Raw genomic sequence first — 20,704 nt, 5'->3', positions numbered from 1 at the left:
ACGTTACGTTACCACCGCTTGCACCGTCAAAGTGACTTCCGGTTGCGTAGTCATCAGCCAATTAGCGCATCGTTGTCATTGAAATGACAGCCCATAATGCTCGACAAGTCTAACCTCCCGTCAGTTACTCATAAATAGTGGCGTGCTTTTTTTATTTTATTTTTTAAACCGATCTTTTCCACCAATATCATTAACCTCTTAAAGGTCTGAAAAAGTCAGCCACTGTCTTCTTCTGCTGAGATGTTTTTCTAGTTTTTAGATTTTATTTGAGAGAAATACTTTATGTGCAGTTAAAACAAACCGTTTCTATTATTTTACAGATATCTTTCAATGTTTTCAAATAAAATAAGATTGGAACACTGAAAAAGTATGCTTTGTTATGGGAAAAAAATCGGCATCAGCAGGTCAGACTTTTTAGAAGATAGGTGATAGGCCGGAAAATTGTGATCGGTGCACCCCTAATATTCAACTATTTACTTTTATAAATTTCTGCCAGTGTTCACATTTTCAAACTATCAATCTTACAACATTCCTAGAAAATAACAATGTCGAGCTATTTAGGACAGGCCCGTGGGCTACCAATAAGGTCCTTGGGGGGCAACGGGTATCCCTGCACTGGATGTTAACTAGTACAATTTTATGTCACGAATAATGCTATTGCTATTACTACCATTACAGATTTGTCAACTAGTAGCTTTGCCTCACTATTAAGACGTTGCCCTCTGGTATGCCAAAGTTTTCCAACTGCTGAACTGCAATGTCATCCAAGGTAATAGTGTAAAAAAAAAAAAACTATTAAGTACTATATTGTGACACAGTAGTGTGCTAATTATTTAATGACGACAAAAGAGCATATAGCTACATGAACGTCAAGCTGGATATAAAAAAGAAAGAAAGAAAGAAAATGACCCCATAGTGCTAGTAGCAACTAAAACGCAAAAATCAGCAGTGGTAACCTGCTATTGTTTTTCTATTGGTTGTGTCTCCCCTTGAACTGCCCTCTAGTTGCACACGCGCCCAGGTTGATGCTGGAATTGGTGCGGATAACAAATAGAAGTAGAGGGATCAGGCACGTGTGCGCCCCTAGCGGTGACGCCGCACGTACAAAAAGACATGAAGGAATTTCCGCTGACGTCACTGCGTAAGTCCATAACAGAGCTGCAGCTGTCTGGGAGCAACAATAACAAGCTTTAATAACCAGTAACTTTAACGCGACCGAAGCGCTATATGACAGCGCCAAATACTACGAAATTCCGCAAAATGTGGCGCTAGAAACCATTGTCACCTTCGTGTCTTCGTCCTCCGAGTCGAATTGTTCGTTTTTTGTTTTGTCGCAGCAACCGCCGCGAATCAAGCAGCAGACTCGGCCGCAAGGGAACAAGACAGTTTGGGGCTGCATCTGGGTCAGTGGGCCTGTCGGCTGCTTTGCCGGTGGTTTTGTTACCCCCCGCGTTGTCCCACCGGGTCTGTTGTTCTTTTTCGGTTTATACTCGACGTACGAACTGAGAGCTAACATGCAGGCTAACGGGGCAGCGCAGGACCGAGACCCTGAACTGTCCTGCCGAAACGGTACCCAGAACGGTGAGTCGTCCGCCGCTGGGGCAGCTCACTCAAATGGACTTGTGTCAGCCAGCAACAATGGAAACTCGGTGAGTAACAACAACGGAGTGTCAGCCCAGCCTGCGTCCAACAACATCAACAACAACAGCTCGGGCGACATCAACTGTGGCGTCAAGAAAAAGAAGCGCTTGTCTCAGTCTGAGGAAGACGTCATCAGGCTCATCGGACAACATTTACACGATTTGGGTCTCAAGTAAGTGAGCTGGAGTGGACTTCACATTTTATCAACAAGACGGGACACAACACTGGTGATGACATAAGCACATTTTCGAACTCTTCTGGGGAGAAAATACAGTTACGGTTCTGTCTTCTATGACGACAAAGCGCTCACCAACGTCAGCTCGTGAATGGCTGCGCCGAAAGATACCAGTGCGCCTTCGAAATACATGTTTTGTTAAGCCCATATTCCACTTTGAGGCGATCGTTTGCAATGCTAGCGAATATTGAATTGACATCAGGGTTCTCTCAAGGTCGCAACGTTTCGTAAACATTCTCTCAAGAAATACGTGGACCACACTGTTGAAACTACCTTAATAACCACTGCCTTCACTTGTAAAGGACAGACACACTGTACAATATAATCAAATGAGTTATTATAACACATTCACACCATTCCACATACACGTGATAGCCAAAGAGAATCGATTCAATAGTTCTCTATTCAGTATTTGCCTTTATAAAAATATAACTCTTATGAATACATAAGCCTCTAAAGTTGAACGCTTCACTTTACAGTCGAACAAAATTTACTGTAAAAATGACATTATAGTAAAACACTACCTGGAGCTCACCCCGGCATCTAAAAGATTAATGGCACGTTTTGTATTCTGCTGTAGCTTGTTTGACAGATATCTGACTGTCTGTTGCTTATTAATACCTACAATAGCTATCAAATGAGTCACTATTATTCTGGGATAACTAGAAACTTAACAGTTGAGTTTTCCCTGTATTGTGATTGTGTTTTTATTACAGACCTTTTCACCATAAAGTCATGTACTTTTCAGGTAGCAAAACAAAATGGAATATCATATTTCACCATTCGTAGACAAACCCTAACATGACATTTGACCAAGGCAGAGCACTTGAAAAAACTAGCCATTAGGTAAATGGATTGAATAATTTTAGCCTTCTTTGCTAACGTTGTAGCCGATTCATAATGCATTTTATTTCAGCTTGGCTTTTTGTTTTTTTTGTTTTTTAATTCAGTTATTTTAACGAGTTTGTTAAAGTAGAATTTTTTTGAAAATGTTTCTGTTTTAACTCATTCACTGCCATTGCGGCTATAGACGTCAAAAATTCATTTGAACTATTTCTATTAGTTCCCCCCCCCCCCCCACACTTTTGTTAAGAGTATGAAAACCTAGAACTTTTGTTTTATTGTACATTTAGAACAGATATAAAATTTGTGATTAATTGTGAGTTAACTATTGAAGTCATGCGATTAATTACGATTACAAATTTTAATTGCCTGACGCCCCTAATTTTTAATAATCTTTTCTTTTTTTTAAATAATAAAAATAACTAGTGATGTCAAGCGATTAATTACAATTAAAAATTGTAATTGGCTGACGCCCCTAATTTTTTAGATTAACAAAAGTGGATTTTTTTTTAAACTAATAGAAATAGTTAAAATAATTTTTGGACGTCTATAGCCGTCAATGGCAGTGAATGAGTTTATTGCGTTTTAGTATTAATTTTAGATTTTTTTTTAAGATATGGAGTATTTGTTGAATTCTAATTGTGTAATAAAGCAAAGAAAACTAAAATTATCAAACAACTGTTTGATAATGACTTCCTTCTTACGTTTGGCTGTACACTAATACCAAAATATATATATTTTTAAATCAATCATGTTTAAAATGAGTTGACAAAGATGAAAACAATGGACGCTCTTATTATAGTTATTTATTTATTTTTTAACACAAAATGTAGTTTCAGCAATCGTATAAACTGATTGATAGCGGAGCTATTTTCAGTTTCAGGTCAGCAGCAATCACCTCAAGTACCCTCGCGCCTATCGTTTACAAACATATTCTAAAAAGGTCTATAGTGGTTGTCGTTTGCTTTAGTGTAATAGCGGCAGGATTCTGGATGGTTTGAAATAATTGAAGGTACCATTTCAAGAAATGGTAGCAAGGCAGGAGACCACCAAAAAAAGAAAGAAAACAACACAAGCAAGCCTCACTCTTCCTCAGGATCAACTCGTCCAAACACAAGGTCACATGTTACGAGATGAGACGTACTCTCGGGTCATTGATGTGAATTGATTTTCTACTCTGTGACGTTTGTTGTACACAGTCAGACGGTGGACCTCCTCATGCAAGAATCTGGCTGCAGGCTGGAGCATCCCTCTGCCACCAAGTTTCGCAATCACGTCATGGAAGGAGAGTGGGACAAGGTTGGGCCGAGTTATTTGCCGCGCGAGTACACAAACGCAGTACAGCATATGATTTTATTTGTGTTTTGACTCATTTAGGCAGAGAGTGACCTGAATGAGCTGAAGGCGCTGATGCATTCTCCTACTGCTGTAGTGGTGAGTATCCCCAAACCGTCACTCACTAAATACTAACTTTTTTTTTTTTTTATATGAATGAGGAGAGGATATGACATGATTGAGTATGTAGTGTTTGAACTCCATAATCGGTCAATCAGATAAGCACCAGATTAGCACAATTGGTTGTATGAACACCATGAACCCGCTAATCCCGAAGTTCCTGACAACACAAAGTATCTGAGTGTAGATTTTAACGATGCGTTGGGCTTTTTTCCATTGAGCTACACAAAGCAATCATCATGCCCTTTAACACCGTTTTTTATTAGCACATCAATTATCACGCAATTTATCATAATTATCATGGTGGGTCCAAAAAAAAAAAAATGCAGATTATGATCAGGTTGTTCCATTTGGAAATAAATCCAAGCCTTCAATTTCCTTAGCCGTATTTTTAACAGATGTTTTGTATGAAGGGTTTCATTGTCATTGCTTGGTTCTACTGTATAATGTGCAATGCAAATCACGTGAAAGCCACATGAGCTTTTCTGCCTCTTAACTGCACAGCGCATGAAGTTCCTCCTGCTGCAGCAAAAGTATTTGGAGTATCTGGAGGACGGGAAAGTCTTGGAGGCTCTGCAGGTTCTCAGAGCCGAGCTCACTCCTCTCAAGTACAACACTGAGCGCATTCACATTTTGAGCGGGTCAGTACAACCATCCTTATCAGTATCAACTTGTTGAAAATATTGGGTGTTGCCTTTCAGTTTTTTTCTGTACCATGTTTTGGGTCCAAGAGTATTACTGTGGTTGTTGTTTTTTTCTTTTCTTGACTGGATATGCAGTTGTGCTTAGAAGTTTACGTTACCCGCCTAGGGCACGGGTCAGCAAACTTAACTGTCAAAAGAGCCATTTGAGGTCAAAACCTTTGAACATTATGCTGAATGAAAGAAACAGTGTGTTGTTGTTAGTCTAATGTACTGAGGGTCCAAGAGCTAACCATAATAGAACAAACATGCAGATTAATTTTCTTCTACCTCGTCTTCCGTTTTTGGGGAAAAAAAAATGTGTGTGTAATTGTTCACTTAGTTTTTTATGCATTTTTAGACCTTTCTGCCAAATTTCTGACATATTTGGCAATTTTATGATTATGGTTATTTTCTGCCTCTCTTCTTCCTTTTTTGGACATGGCTATTTCTTGACATATGTTTCTGCCTTTTTGCTATCAATTTTCTGACCTTTTTTTTGGTGGCAATTTTGTGTACATCGTATGGTAATTTTGGGGATTTCTTCTTTTGTTTTTGGACATCTACAGTTACTTTTGGACTGGTAAATGGACTGTTTTTTATAGAGCACTTTTTTCATCTACACCATATGCTGCCCAAAGCACTTTACAATGCCTCCCGTTTTATTCACTTTTTTTTGGGGGGGGTGCAATCTCAAAGACATTTTATGGTAAATTTCTGCCTTTCTTCTTTTGTTTTGGGACATTTTATGGGGACTTTTTAAATGTTTTTTAAATATACATATTCTCACTTTTTGGGCAATTTTTTGTACATTATTTGGTAATTTTTTGCTTTTCCTCTTCCCTTTTGGACATTTTATGGTCACTTTTTGGACATGTTTAGGTATTTACAAAAAACTTGCACATACCTTTTGTCTTTTTCTCACAACTTAAAAATTTGGACTCAGATAAAAAAAAATATATATTATTATTATTTTTAAATCTAAATCATTAATTCATTTAAATAATATTTTGCTCAAAAAAGTTAAAATATGTAGAAAAAAATATTAACTCTTTGACTACCAAAAACGTCAAATAACGTTTCGTAAAATCCTATGGAGGAGTGCCAAAGACGTTAAAAGACGTTTGTTTCAAAACAGAGGTGAAACTAACCATTTTCTATTGTTGATTACTGAAAAACGGAATAAGGTAGAAACAAACTTTTTTTTTCTGATGAAAGATAAGAGTCCAATCCTTCATTTGGTAGTATGTGTGTTTCCATAGTCCAAACACATAATTTTCTGTGGACCTTGAAAGATCAGTCAAAAATGCTTAAATCGGCTGGCACCCACGGCATCCCTTTTCTGAAAACGTCTGGCAGTCAAAGAGTTAATATCTACTCACTACACACAGGAGATGGACTAAAGAGCCACATGTGGCTGCAGGTTGCAAACTCTTGCCCAAGGGATATGTAAACGTATGAGCACAACTGCTAACTAGTAGTGAATAGTGACCTATCCCTAGAGTATTCACCTCTGCAAATATGTCCCCCTTCTCAGTTGTTTAGCACAGTTTACAGTTACATTGATGACTTGCTTCTGACCGTTTACTTTCAACAGGCAATGCTAACCAGTTTTAGATTTCTATGCCTTGGCAGCATGCTGTTCTGGATCATTTTTAGAGATTGAACTGATTAAATTTGTTTCTACATTGGCCTAATCTAAGCAACATGTTTATTAGACAATATATTTTAATTTCATCTTCATTTAATCAGGTTGAAAAACTCATTGAGATTTTACCATATCTTTAGCAAGATATTTACGTATTATATATATAAATACACACAATTACGTATAACTATTAGATCTTTATCTTGTAATATATTTACTAGGTTTTTCCTTTTCATATTTAAAATTACAATAATGAAAATATTTTGCTTGGGAGTGCTATAGCCGCTGTCGGAAATCTGCATCACTTGTATTGGGTTTAGCTATTTTGTTGACTGTTCTCTGGCAAAATTCACTTGGGGTGTATTCAGATCAGAAAAGTCCTTTAGTCCGCTTGTTTGGTCCGGACCAAAAGTGACTTTATTTATTTTTTTCGTTTGGTGCGGTTTATATTCACACTGTGCTTTTTGCAAGTGGACTATATTGCGTAATCACATCGACCCGCATGACGATCTGTGCTCCCATTGGACAAAAATAACGAGGGCTGAAAGCATAACCAAACCCGGAAATAGAGAAAAACATGAAATTCCGACATTTGTGGCGTTCTTAGATGCAAAATATTTGCAAGCATCAAGAGTAGCTCATTCAACGGAGACTCCGCGACGCTGTTTCTAATTTTGGAATGCGCCGTCGATTGCGCACAGTAACCTGGAGGAGCAGTTGGGCTCGGCGTGCCCCGCCCCCACCGCAACATGCTGACAGAAGCATGGCTAGACAGAATACGGATGATTATGAATGAACCTAGCACAATATTCACTACCGGGCAATGTTTCCTCACCGCAAGGCTGGGCTACGGTGGCTAAGCCCAAAAAGGCGTATATGTCCTGTAGTTGGAGCCGATCAGCCGCGGTTTGTATTCAGACTGCGAAGCAAACCACACTGAGTACTTTTGCAAGCCGACTGAGACCGCCTCAAAAAGTGGGTCTCGGTCTGCACCAGTATTCGTTTGTGTGTATTCAGACCTGCACAAAAGGTCCGGATCGCCGTGGGAAACAAACTCTGGCCTGTTTAAAGTCTGAATAGACCCTTCGGTTCTTTTACTGTGTATATACAGTAAATCATCATGGTTGATTGTGTGCTTTGAAGGTACCTGATGTGCAGTCACGCAGAGGACCTGCGTGCCAAAGCGGACTGGGAAGGCAAAGGCACCGTATCCCGAACAAAGCTGCTGGACAAACTCCAGAGTGAGTGCCGTCTGACTCATACACACCAACTGCACACGCTGTATTGTACTGATCGCTTATCAGACCCTACTGACATCCTGCAGCTGCTTTTATACATTTAAAATCTATTGAATTCATGTTTAGTCCGTTTCACTTTAACGTGATCTGCCTTGTGATTGTTGCTCGGCAGAAGTAAACAAAAGCATGTTGAGAATACAGTAAGTTTTTTTTAGCAAAAGCTGTTCATATTGAAGGTGATCTTTGCGTGCAGCCTACTTGCCTCCGTCGGTGATGCTGCCTCCTCGGAGACTGCAGACTCTGCTCAAACAGGCGGTGGAACTACAGCGGGAGCGCTGCCTCTACCACAACACTAAGCTGGACAGCGGGCTGGACTCCGTGTCCTTGCTGCTGGACCACGGCTGCAGCCGGTAACCCACACAGTGAACTTCTAGAACCTCTTTCTGATCTGTTTTTATCCACACACAAAAATCCTGATAGTTTTTGGCATTGTGCTGTTGAGGAGATAGAAAAGTATCGTATGGAGGTGGTTAGACAAACTCCTTCTCTTACTTTGACGGCAAACTAGTCACAAATTGTGAAGTAATAATGTATCATTAACTCATTCACTGCCATAAATTCATTTAAAAAATATATATATATTAAAAATTAGGGGTGAGAGGCAATTAAAATTTTTAATCTTAATTAATTGCATGACTTCACTAGTCAACTCGCGGCTTAATAACAAATTTGATGTCTATTCTAAATGTATAATAAAACATTCTAGGTTTTCATACTCGTGTTAACAAAAGTGGAGAAAAAAAAGTTGAACTAATAGAAATAGTTCAAATGAATTTTTGACGTTTATAGCCGTCAATGGCAGTGGATGAATAATAAAAAATAAAAAAAAAGATTATTAAAAATTCGGGGCATCAGGCGCTAAAATTTTTTTAATCTTAATTAATCGCATGACTTCAATAGTTAACTCACGATTAATCACAAATTTTATATCTGTTCTAAATGTACAATAAAACAAAATTTCTAGGTTTTCATACTCTTAACAAAAGTGGGGAGGAAAACTAAAAGAAATAGTTCAAATGAATTTTTGACGTCTATAGCCGTCAATGGCCGTGAATGAGTTAAAACAGAAACATTTTCCCCAAAAATTATACTGTAACAAACTCGTTAAAATAACTGAATTAAAAAACAAAAAAAACAAAAGCCAAGCTGAAATAAAATGTATTATGAATCGGCTACAACAAAGAAAGCAAAGCAAAAAATTATTCAATCCATTTACCTAATGGCGAGTTAACTCACAATTAATCCAAATTTTTATATCTGTTCTAAATATACAATAAAAAAATCTAGGTTTTTATACTCTTGTTAACAAAAATGGGGGGGGGGAGCTAAACTAATAGAAAAAGTTCAAATTAATTTTTGACGTATATAGCCGTCAATGGCAGTGAATGAGTTAAAATAATGCATTTTATTTGCAAATACTTTATACATTTTCATTGAAAATGTTTTCTGCAAAAAGTATGTTACTATTTATAGGAAACAGTTCCCCTGCTACACTCAGCAAATACTCACTGAACACTGCAATGAAGTCTGGTTCTGCAAGTTCTCCAACGATGGCACAAAACTGGCAACTGGCTCTAAAGACACTACAGTCATTATATGGCATGTTGACACGGTAATGTATTAACTTGCTATCGTGCTACCGCTTGTCATCAATTAGGGATCCACTTGAGCGCTGGAACCTGTGTGTATTTATTTTTTATTTTTAAAGGAAACGCGGCAGGTGAAGTTACTGAAGACTCTGGAGGGCCATGCGTATGGAGTTTCTTACTTGGCATGGAGCCCCGATGATTCCTATCTGATAGCATGCGGTCCTGATGATTGCTCGGAGTTGTGGCTGTGGAACGTACAGGTAAGATCAAATCAGCCGTGCTTGCAAGACAAATATCGCGTACTATATAATATTATGGTCATGGGTGCACGAAAAAAAAATCTTGCCGTTTTTGTGAAGTCATCATAATTATAACGTACGCACACGCTGCTTTTATTCTGATGTGCGTGTGTGTTGGTAGTGCGAGCGAGCAAGAGCAACAACTTGTCTTCAGTGTTGCCAATGTAGAAAGCGTCACTGTAAGCTGTTTAGCAATTTTACTGACCATTCAAGCACCGTTTGCGCTCATGATGTCAGCAGTTTACAAAATACAGAAAAAAACAACAACACTGTAGAATTGTTTTTGTGCATGTTGATTAAATAGTGATGTTGATATGTGTACAGTGGACCCACTTTATTTGCTTGGATTAGCAATTGTGCTGTCCTGCAAATAGTGAAAATCCTTGTGTAATTGATGCCTATTGAAATGCATTTTTAAACACAAATTTAAAAAAATGCTGAAAAGCCTCCAATATGCATCCTTCATAAAAAATGGGAGTCCACCCCCCCAAAAAAAAAAATTATTGCACGAAAAAAATGTGAATCTGTGAATCCATGGGTGCTGAACCACAAATATGTGGGGGTTCACTGTAGATATAGCATTTAAATGTAACTTATTTTTAATTGTCCTTTTTTTTTTTACTTTTAATTTTATTTTGAATTTTTTTTAAACTTTTATTATTTTGTATTTTACTTTTATTTATTTTTTAAATTTTACTTTTTTAATTTGACTCTTTTTTATTTATTTTTTATTTTTTAAATTTAATTTTAACAAGATCTACCATACATGCACAAGTAACTTATTAAAAGAATATAATTTATTGCTTTATAAAAAGCCATTAAATTCATATTTAACCCAATTGAGTTTAACATAATTGGTGTGTCCCTTGACAACTTCAGTTTCTCACATAGCCCCATTGCACAATTAACTCCAAATCAGCTAATTTGGCGCATTGCTCAAGAGCAGTGGTCCACAATTTGTTTTTTAAATTTTTTGCTGAATTGGCCGTTTCACGTGAACACATACTTTGACGATCCATCACAGCTGAGACAATTGCCAATGAAGCCTGCCGCCGCCCCCGCACTCCCCCTCCACCGCACCCCCCGAGTGTCGCCATTTGTGGGGGAGTTTTTTCGTGTGCCACCCACATGCTGGCTGGCGACTTTGCTCAACTCGAGAGAAAGGAACTGTAACCTGATAGATTGGGATTTCTTGTGTGCAGACACATATTTCTGGTGTAAAGAGAAGTTGCTGATAGTTTCGGCTGTCATCGCTCACGTCCACAGAATTGAATAGGTAGATACGACACCCGCTCATTTGAGCTGGGTGCCTGCGGCGAGGCATGAAAACACGCCGTAGTCACAGAAATCATGTTAATCTGACAGGAAGTAATAATAAATACAAATGTGATGGAAAATAAAACCATTTAACTCATTCTGCCATTGACGGCTGTAGACGTCAAAAATTCATTTGAACTATTTCTATTAGTTTAACATTTTTTCCCATTTTTGTTAACAAGAGTATGAAAACCTAGACATTTTTTATTGTACATTTAGAACAGATATAAAATTTGTGATTAATCAAGAGTTAACTAGTGAAGTCATGCGATTAATTATGATTAAAAAAAATGTAATCGCCTGACGCCCCTAATTTCTAATAATCTTTTATTTTATTTCTTTTTTTTAAAAAAGAAAAGAAAAGATTATTTAAAAAAATTGGGGGCGTAATTTTTTCCCCTTAATTAATCGCATGATTTTACTAGTTAACTCACAATTAATCACAAATTTTATATATCTGTTCTAAATGTACAATATATTTTTTTCTAGGTTTTCATACAAAAAATGCTAAACTAATTGAAATTGAAAAGAATTTTTGACATCTATAGCCGTCAATGGCAGTGAATGAGTTAAAGTCAGACATTTAGATTTTGGGGGTTGCATGTTATTTACGGTGAATTTTTACTGATTCAGTCATAAGACATTTCTGCATTAAGAGAAAGGTACCAACAAATAGTTATTTCCATAAATGCAACAGGCTCGCTCACTATATTATAAGATACTGTAGGCGGGTCACGTGACATCAAGCCGCCCTGAAGGAACTTGAAGTGAGTGCAGCGTGTTCCCTCTCGGCTCGTTTAGACGGGGGAGTTACGGACAAAGATGAGTCAATCTCATGAAGATAGTCTCACCAGCGTGGCGTGGAATCCAGATGGCAAACGCTTCATCACTGGTGGGCAGAGAGGCCAGTTCTACCAATGTGTGAGTAGCTTTCAGCACACACGCGCGCTTACACATTTGCAGCTCACACCAACAATGCAACAGTTCATCACTGAGGTTGGCCAGTGTTGGTCAAGCTGATGGTTTTGCTAATAAAGCTGTCCGCAAAGGTCATACGAACACATATTTGAAAGAGAAAAAAAATCGGGCAAGAAGAGCCTAAGGAGGGCGTGACTTTCAGTGGTAAGAACTGGGAGACTAGTCAGGATTGAGGGGAAAATTAATGCGGCGATGTTTGTTGACATCTTAGATGAAAACCTGCTCTGACCTCAGAATGGCTTGTTTTGCAAAAAGCAATTTCAAAAATGTTCGTTTTGGTTGTCAAAAGGATTAACACATTATAAAAAACAGTTGAGTCAACAATAACCCAATTTAGGTCAAAAATTGACCAACCCAACTGCTTTGAAACCAAAATGTTGGGTTAAATAAATAACCCAAAAATTGGGTTGTTTTTGCAAAAAGCAATTTAAATTTTTTTGGGGTTTTGGTTGGCAAAATGATTTACACATTCTAAAAATAGTTGAGTAAACAATAACCGAATTTGGGTCAAAACTGGACTGATCCACTACCCATTTTTTTTGGGGGGGGGGGGGGTTGTTTTGTATAAAACTGGGTAAATTCAATTATCTTTTTTTTGGGTGTATATAAAAGGACCTCTTTTTTTTTTTTTTTTGCTTGTTATGCAACCCAAAAAAAATGGGTCAAATTGACCCAAGTAGTGACGTGCTGCATTTTTGACCCAACTGTTTTTAGAGTGCATACAAAACCCCATAATTTGGGTTGTGGGTTATTCATTTGACCCGGCTTTTTGGTTGAAATAAATAACCCAAGAAAATTAGGTCGGCCCCCTTTTGGCCAGATTTAGGTTATTTCTGACCCAGCTGTTTTTAGAGCGTAAGCACACTGCCAAGTCTGAGGAGGAGCGGCTTCAGGACAACACAGTGACATTAAATGTCATCGTATTCTAGTTGTTTAAGAGACGAATGCCTCATTCTGAAACGTTGTTATTATTGTGGTTTATTAGATTAGATTGATTGGTCCCCGCAGGGAAATAAATGACGGTTTAAAGAGAGGACGTCATTACATTTTGTGGATAAGTTTTCATCATGTGTGTTGTGTCCTCCTGGTCCGGGACAGGATTTGGATGGAAACCTACTGGACTCGTGGGAAGGCATTCGAGTGCAGTGCTTGTGGTGTCTGGGCGATGGCCGGACCGTCCTTGCCTCGGACACCCACCAGCGCATTCGCGGCTACAACTTCGAGGACCTGACGGACAGAAACATGTAAGTTTTCCACTGAGGTTCGACTGTGGCAGATTTACAAACCTGCGTTCAGGAGCCATTTAAATGGAGTGTGCTTTTGGTGGATGGTTTCTTCCAGAGTCCAGGAGGACCATCCCATCATGTCCTTCACCGTCTCCAAGAATGGACGATTAGCTCTGCTCAATGTTGCCACCCAGGTCGGTGGTGAAATTCCAACTATCGGCTCCCTCTTCAGTCCATTCTTACTGTCTAATGTTAAATGGACTATGTTGGCAGGGAGTGCACCTTTGGGACCTGCAGGATCGGGTGCTGGTGAGGAAGTACCAAGGGGTGACGCAGGGCTTCTACACCATTCACTCCTGCTTTGGAGGCCACAACGAAGACTTCATTGCAAGCGGCAGTGAAGGCAAGATGTCAAACTTTAGACAAACATTTGTCAAATGTCTTTTTGTGTTTCACCGTCAGGATGGTGCAGAGTATGGAGGACCAAAAATGCCTAAATAAATAAATCAAAGTGAAAATTAAAAAATAACGTTAAAATATGTAATTAAAAATATATATATATAAATGGAAATAAAAACAACAACAAATATATACTGGTATATAGCTACATAAATAAATAAATTAAAAAAATTAATTAATGCTGTGGAAGTTATAGCTTTAAAGTTCAAACCTTAACTTTGACAGCGCTAAAATAAATACAAAAATCAAAAATGAGAGTCAAAAAATGTAAATAAAAGTGGAAATAAATACAAAAATAAATATATGAATAGATTTAAACATCAATAAATAAAACGGCTCTGCTCTCACATTTACACTTAGGACCGCCCCCTCATTTGAATAACATTTCTTGCTCCCAGCGTCTGCAGCATGAAATAAATAAATATGAGAGCAGATACTTTTTATTTATTGATTGACAATTAATTCGATGTATAGAATTTTGTATTTATTTCCACATTTATTTTTTACATTTTAATCTTGCTTTTTTTTTTTTTAAATGTACTTAATTAATTTTTTTGTTTTTATTCCATTTATATATATTTTTTTGTATCCATTAAAAAAAATTGTATATTCATTTATATTTTCACATGTATTTATTGATTGTCATTTTTGGTCCTCCATCAGAACTCCTGCTAGCATTCCTGTCTCGCATGTTCTAACTGTCGACTGCCATGTGCTGTCGTCCCTTGACAGACCACAAAGTTTACATCTGGCACAGGCGCAGCGAATTGCCCATCGCAGAGCTGACCGGACACACGCGCACCGTCAACTGTGTGAGCTGGAACCCGGTCCTGCCCGGCCTGCTGGCAAGCGCCTCCGATGACGGAACCATCCGAATCTGGGGACCCGCCCCTTTCCTGGACGTCCAGGACGCAGAGGGACTCAACGGTAAGAAAATACATATTGCATGTATAGAGAGAAGTTGTTGAGGCGAACGTGTCCTCTTGTGTCGTGCCAGATTGTTGCAGTATGGACAGCTGATGATCGGCGACGGCTGCCGATGTCGCCGTGAACTCGACGAGCACTAAGACTCTGGTGACACTTGACCGCATGGAGCAAGGAGCGTTTTGCTGACTGAGCAGCCGCATCCGGAGGCCGGAGCGGCGCTCGCTAGGTGTCCACGAGGTCCCATCGATTTCTTGAGACCGCACCTGGACTTCCGTTGATCTGACACGCCATCTCCCGACTGGATCCACCCACACCTCCTCTTATTTATTATCAGAGACGTAATTTATTGTTTAAGTGACAAAACAGCTCAAGGGCGTGTGCGTGTCGTTTGCTTTCTTTCTTCACCTCAACATCTTCTCGAGATTTTACCTGCAGGAACACAACGGATGTAACGTCCGCCCATTTAACCGCTCTTTTTAAAAGAATTCTCCTACGCTGTGTTGTCATTTTAAAGTACACAAGAGATTTAATGGCTTTGTTTTCCTTCCACTTTGTTGCTTCCGTGCATAGACAGAAGAGTATTTACTGAGCATGTTGCACAAGATTGCACAAAATGTGTTTGATGGTCCACTTGCGCTCAGCAGTTTGTCGTCCATCTCGTAAGACTTTGAGTAGCTGACTTCTGTCTGACAAGATGTTGGATTGTCAGTGTAGATTGCTTCATGCCTTTGTTGTGGATGTCCTTTTGTTATTGCGGCTTCACTGGTTGCTCTTATAAATGAATCCTTGTTTGATTGTAGCCTGTCGCCATTTCACCCTGCAGACTGCAATTCACTTGTATTTTTTTTAGTTTAGTCACAACGTTCAAAGTTTTATTCTTGACTTATTTTTTGCTTATTACAAATGGAGTTGAACATTTGAAGTCAGACTCCCTGCTTTTACTTTTTGTTTACCAGAGGTGGCAAATCCGGGTGCAGAAAGTAAAAATCTTGCCAGTTTGGCTTTAGCCCCTAGCTAGCTAGCAGGTAAACAAGCACCCAGGGAGCTAGCTAGCTAGCTAGCAAGCACGAGGGGCTAAAGCCAAACTGGAGCAGGGGTTTTTACTTTCTGGACCTGGATTTACCGCCTCTGTTATTTACTCTAACCTAAATAAGCATTTGGATTTCAAAACAAACATGTCTGCGTCTTGAAAATCTCAAATGTCAGTAAATTTGTAATTCATCCAAAAATAATATTCACAAATATTACACAGTGATTTAAAGTAAAGCTGCAATAATCCCCTCGAACAGCTGAACATTTCTGGAGGAGTGATGGATTTCTAACGCCACCCATTGCATCAGTCACATTTTTTTTTCATGTCAGTCCAAAGGGTGTTTGGATTCAGGTCTGCACGTGATGTGTTGATAGTAAACGTATATTCCATATCACGTGACCGGCCATTTAAGTTTGTACACATTGTTACTAATGTAACAATTTAATGTTTTATAATGACCTACTCACTTCCCACGTAGTGTAAAAAAAAAAAAAGTACAAAGTGTTTCCTTTCAATAGACTCAAGTGAACAATCTGGTTTCTGATGTATGTGCTGTATATTTGTGTTATGGCATGTTTGATGAGGTTGTGTTGAAAGACGAGATACAAAATATGTTCACAGGGTTCCTTGTGTTTTTAGTTGATGTTTTTTTGCCCCTTGTCTAAATTTTTTTCCATGAGTACTCACAAGACTGTCTTTACATCTGACTGCACTGAAAACTCAATCCAAACCAAATCAGCAATTTAGTACGTACAATGCACTACAGTGCAGTTGTATTCAGCCATAATAAAGTGACATTTTGAAAGCGCTTTTACACATGCCGACACATTTGGAGTATGGGAACCCTGTTTGTCTAAACATCGTCATAATCAATTAACACAAACTCACACTTCAGTCAGTCACAGCTGTGATTTTCATGTCTCTGCTTTTGCCCATTTCTTTTGATTCTGTGGTTCAGGCTTCTCTTGCTGTAAGATGACAAAAAGTAGGAACTTCCTTTGCTTGCAGGTAGTTTCTGCCAGATGCGTGTTATTACAAAAAGTGATTGTACTGTTCTGTATTGTTCTGTATACAAATTTTAAATAAAGTCAGGGTTTTAAAATCCTTTGTCCAGTTTGAGAAGTTAAAAGATTTCATAGTCCCAACGTACGCAGATGAAGACACATTTGTTTGCATTTTTTGTTTTATTTATGAAACTCAAAATCTCAAGAAAAAAACAACACTGCTACAAAGACTTTGAGAAGCAGCCATCAAGCTGACCAGCAGTCATGTCAGTTAACACAGTGACATCACCGGCTCCATTATCCGCACACGTGCCTCTCATTGGAGTCGTTTCAAAACGCACTGCAGCCTTTTAAAATGGAGGTGACTGCACAAGTGCAGCATTCTGATGAGAAACAAACAACACGGGAAGATACAGTACACCTTCGAATGGAGGAATGTAAGAATGAGAGTTCACACAAGGTCGGGACAAGCCATTTGTTCATTTAGCATAATGACTGCATTGTTGAAAGCAAACAGGATGTTTGATGATTTGCATGTCTGACTATGAGCCGGGCAGTTGAAAATGTTTGGTGAATGACAGGAATGACAGACTCAGTGCACTAGCTTGAATATTTAGGCTTTATAATAGAATAAAGTCAAAATATTATTAAGTCTATACTGTACCTCTGCATCAAGATAAGGACAGTTGAACTTGTTGAGTTATTTTATGAAAAAAATGTTCCCCTTGCACCAGTTTGACAAGATTTTTGTAGGCATTTGACTATTTTTCTTTTTTTTTTGTAAAGCTCTGATACTTTTGTATCAGATGCAAATTATTTCTTTTATGAAAGTATGCTTTCAGCACACATGATTGAACTTATCAGGAGAGCATTTTGGAAAGATTTGACGTGTTCAGCACAGGCACAGGATGGGAGGAGGAAACGTTCAATCCGGGAGTGCGACGAGCTCAGTCGTTGATCAGGGATAGAATCATGCTGCCGAAACAGAAACCAACGATGCGCGTTCATGTTCAAGCTCTCGTAGCATTTTCAACCTGCGATTGTGTTGCGTGTGCTCATCTACCTGTACAAATAAATGAAGAAGCAAAGTAGGTGGTAGCCGAGTTTGATCATGGCCTCCTTCATGTGGGACTTGAGCTGCCCCCGGTTGTGGATTTCCGTGGGGTCGAACACGCCCATGTTGCCCATCGGGACCTTCACGTATCTACACACGCAACAGTGGTGAGCACGGTCAACATGCTGCCAACATTAAGACACACGCCAACACAACGTTGTGATGCTAACTGATGCATCGTTCTCGCTGCAATTCAGTAAATAATCACGATGCGTATAGTGTTCTCTTACAGCTAAATGGGAAACCGGTTTACCTATAAATGTCCCAAGCTGCTACAGGAAGGTTGAGTAAGAAGACGAACCAGTGTGTGGAGACCAACATCAGCACCGTGGACAGACACTGGCCAACCATCTCTGGTATTACCCACTGAACATACAATAAACAATTGAGATGTACTGCGCATGCGCATGTATAATGTCACTTGTTCAGGAAGTTTGTCCCAAAAGAAACCATGCAGACTTACTTTGTTGAGTTTCGAGCAACATGCTCTGGCGTTGATGTAGTCGCATTCTAAATCAGACAAGGTGATAATCTGACCTTTGAGTCAAGGTGACGTAAAACAATATAAATAATCAGATGTGAAGAGCAACAGACTACAAGTAGTACTAAGTCGACATGTTAAATTGAAATTAAATCAACGTAAATAAACATTGGCTTGATCGTAGTCCGAGCAAAACAAATTACTTTCCAACGATAACTAACTTGTTTTTTCTGTTGCAGCGACTTGTTATGCCGCCGACCTTCTTCAAACTCTACTCGGAAACAGCAAGGTGGCTAAAGTGTTAGCACGGTAGCTCGTTTTTCTGCCCATTTGCCGATTTAGGAAGACGAAACTCACATACATTTTTGACTCGGTACTAACTTACAAGAATGGCTCCTCGTGCGTACAAGGAAACACACACAGCAAAGGATACAAAATAGACCGCTAGAAAAATCAGTGCACAACAGTCGATCAGCGACAGAATAAACACAGCGGCGTCCATCTTTGTTACGACCAGACCGGGACAAAATACGTACTGCCACCTTGCGGCCGGGGGTGGCAACGCAGCATTTACGAGCATCATTGGACAACTCGACTGAACACTACAGCAACGATTACAGACTCAAAGCCAGGGGCGGGAAGTAACGAAGTACAAATACTTAGTTACTGCATTCAAGTAGGTTTGCCAGATTTTTTAGCTGTTCAAAACATTTGCAAACTTTGACCAAGGCACATATTTTACATTGGAAACATTCACAATTTACCAAACATAAATGTCACTGTATTCTGAAACACCGCTGGTCTCAATTTACCTTCAAATTAGCTGATACTGACTCCGACACCCGGCTATGCAGTATCAGCTGATGCCAATGCGAATACCGTACTATCACACCAAATGAAAAAACAAAATAGAAGTGCATCTTGTAATTCTAAAGAACTGACTTAGATTTAAAATCGTTGCCATCTTGGATTGGTCAGGCACTGCTTAAAAACCTTTGTGAAATTGGAAACAAGACTGATACAGACTAAATCCTTTACAACTTTTTTATTGCCTACCTGGTAGGGCTGCTCGATTATGGATTACAGGAGAGGAGGGGTCGAGGTGGATCAAAACATTTTCAATCAAATGGGGGGGTGTACTGTATTTTTGTTGTTTAACTTTATATTACTTTTAAATGCTATTGTTTATATATATTATAGCTATAAGTTTCTAGCTTGTTAAAAAGAACACACAGTAAAATTATATATATATATGTATATATATATATATATATACTGTAAATATATATATATATATATATATATATATATATATATATATATATATACTGCTGAAGCACCCCCCCAACATGGGCTAAATACACGTCTGGTTGAACCCATATCCATATTATGTTGTATAGTAAAACCCCTCAAGCATTTTTTTTTTTATATTCTGGAAATGTATTTAAAACATATTTTCGCAGACACCCATGTAGTTGTCAAGCCCCCCTTTACCCAAGGGAGAAAAAAATAAAAATCCTCGAGCCACCCCCGCAGGTAACTCTTGGATTTACCGCTTTTAACTCTAGAGCAGGTGTCACTTCCGGTCCCTCAAGGGCCGCCTATCCTTTTTTTTTATTTCTCCTTCTGTCCTTCCTGTCATATTCTCTTTGTCTGCTCGGCTGCCAAAGCTGACAACCGCTATTCTTTACCTTTTTTCCACTGTATCTATAAAAAGCACTTTGGCACGAGTTGCTCTTGGCAGGTGTAGCTCATTTGTTTCCTGTACTGCTTTGCATTGACCATATATGGTTAAATTTGGGCGTGCAGAGGGCGGGATCCACCTGCAAGTTTGCCAAGTGCTGTATTGTGATCACGGGAAAATTACAGGCGTGTGTGTGTGTGTGTGTGTACTTTTGTCATCGCAACATTGTGGGGCCCATACAGGCGTGTTTTCCAGGTTTAACTACCATTGTGGGGACCGACTTGAAATTGTGGTGACATTTTGGTGGAAGCCCACAAGTTCAGACCTTTTTTTATGATGGTTAACAACTTGGTTTTAGAGTTTAGGTTTGAATTGGGTTATGGTTGAGGTTAGGGTAAGGAATGGGGGTAGGAAATCATTTTTGATGGTGGGTTTTAGGGGGAGGGGCTAGGAAATGCATTATGCCCCCATTTTATACAAAAACACAGCTGTGTGCGTGGTAAATGGGTGTTTAATAGGTTTTGTGGTGGCACCTGTGCATATGTAGACCTTTAGTAGGAATACTATGAACTATTTGATAATTGAGACCTCTGAGGTGTACAAACTAGCGATGGACGGGTGAAGCTTTGTTGAGATTTTCCGTCAAAAGGGCTCTTTGCACAAATCCACTACTTCCTGAACTCAATACCACTCCTACATTTCCTGTCTTTGATGATTGGACAAACTGATTAATCCAGGTGTGTCTTTCCATTGTCGTTGTGGTTACTGAGGTCAGGCACACCTGGATTAATCA

General features: G+C 39.0%; 2 protein-coding genes across 2 annotated transcripts; one reads left to right on the top strand and one right to left on the bottom strand.

Annotated features, from left to right (window-relative positions):
* Positions 1 to 474: 474 nt before the first annotated feature.
* On the top strand, positions 475 to 16,730 carry wdr26a (WD repeat domain 26a). Its single transcript, XM_077575525.1, has 14 exons — positions 475 to 1,813; positions 3,919 to 4,018; positions 4,097 to 4,153; positions 4,679 to 4,815; positions 7,646 to 7,743; positions 7,994 to 8,150; positions 9,274 to 9,412; positions 9,509 to 9,649; positions 11,807 to 11,926; positions 13,082 to 13,227; positions 13,325 to 13,403; positions 13,483 to 13,612; positions 14,401 to 14,595; positions 14,666 to 16,730. The coding sequence occupies exons 1-14, from the start codon at positions 1,515 to 1,517 to the stop codon at positions 14,686 to 14,688; spliced, it is 1,821 nt and encodes a 606-aa protein (XP_077431651.1). The 5' UTR covers positions 475 to 1,514; the 3' UTR covers positions 14,689 to 16,730.
* Positions 16,731 to 16,773: 43 nt separating this feature from the next.
* cnih4 (cornichon family member 4) lies at positions 16,774 to 18,799 on the bottom strand. The gene is made up of 5 exons (XM_077575526.1): positions 18,661 to 18,799; positions 18,210 to 18,278; positions 18,000 to 18,112; positions 17,696 to 17,836; positions 16,774 to 17,607 (listed from the first exon to the last, which is right to left on the bottom strand). The coding sequence occupies exons 1-5, from the start codon at positions 18,727 to 18,729 to the stop codon at positions 17,580 to 17,582; spliced, it is 420 nt and encodes a 139-aa protein (XP_077431652.1). The 5' UTR covers positions 18,730 to 18,799; the 3' UTR covers positions 16,774 to 17,579.
* Positions 18,800 to 20,704: the final 1,905 nt, after the last annotated feature.

This window comes from Vanacampus margaritifer, chromosome 9 (assembly GCF_051991255.1).
Source record: "Vanacampus margaritifer isolate UIUO_Vmar chromosome 9, RoL_Vmar_1.0, whole genome shotgun sequence".
Lineage (NCBI taxonomy): Eukaryota > Metazoa > Chordata > Actinopteri > Syngnathiformes > Syngnathidae > Vanacampus > Vanacampus margaritifer.
This window is presented reverse-complemented; position numbering and strand designations above follow the sequence as displayed.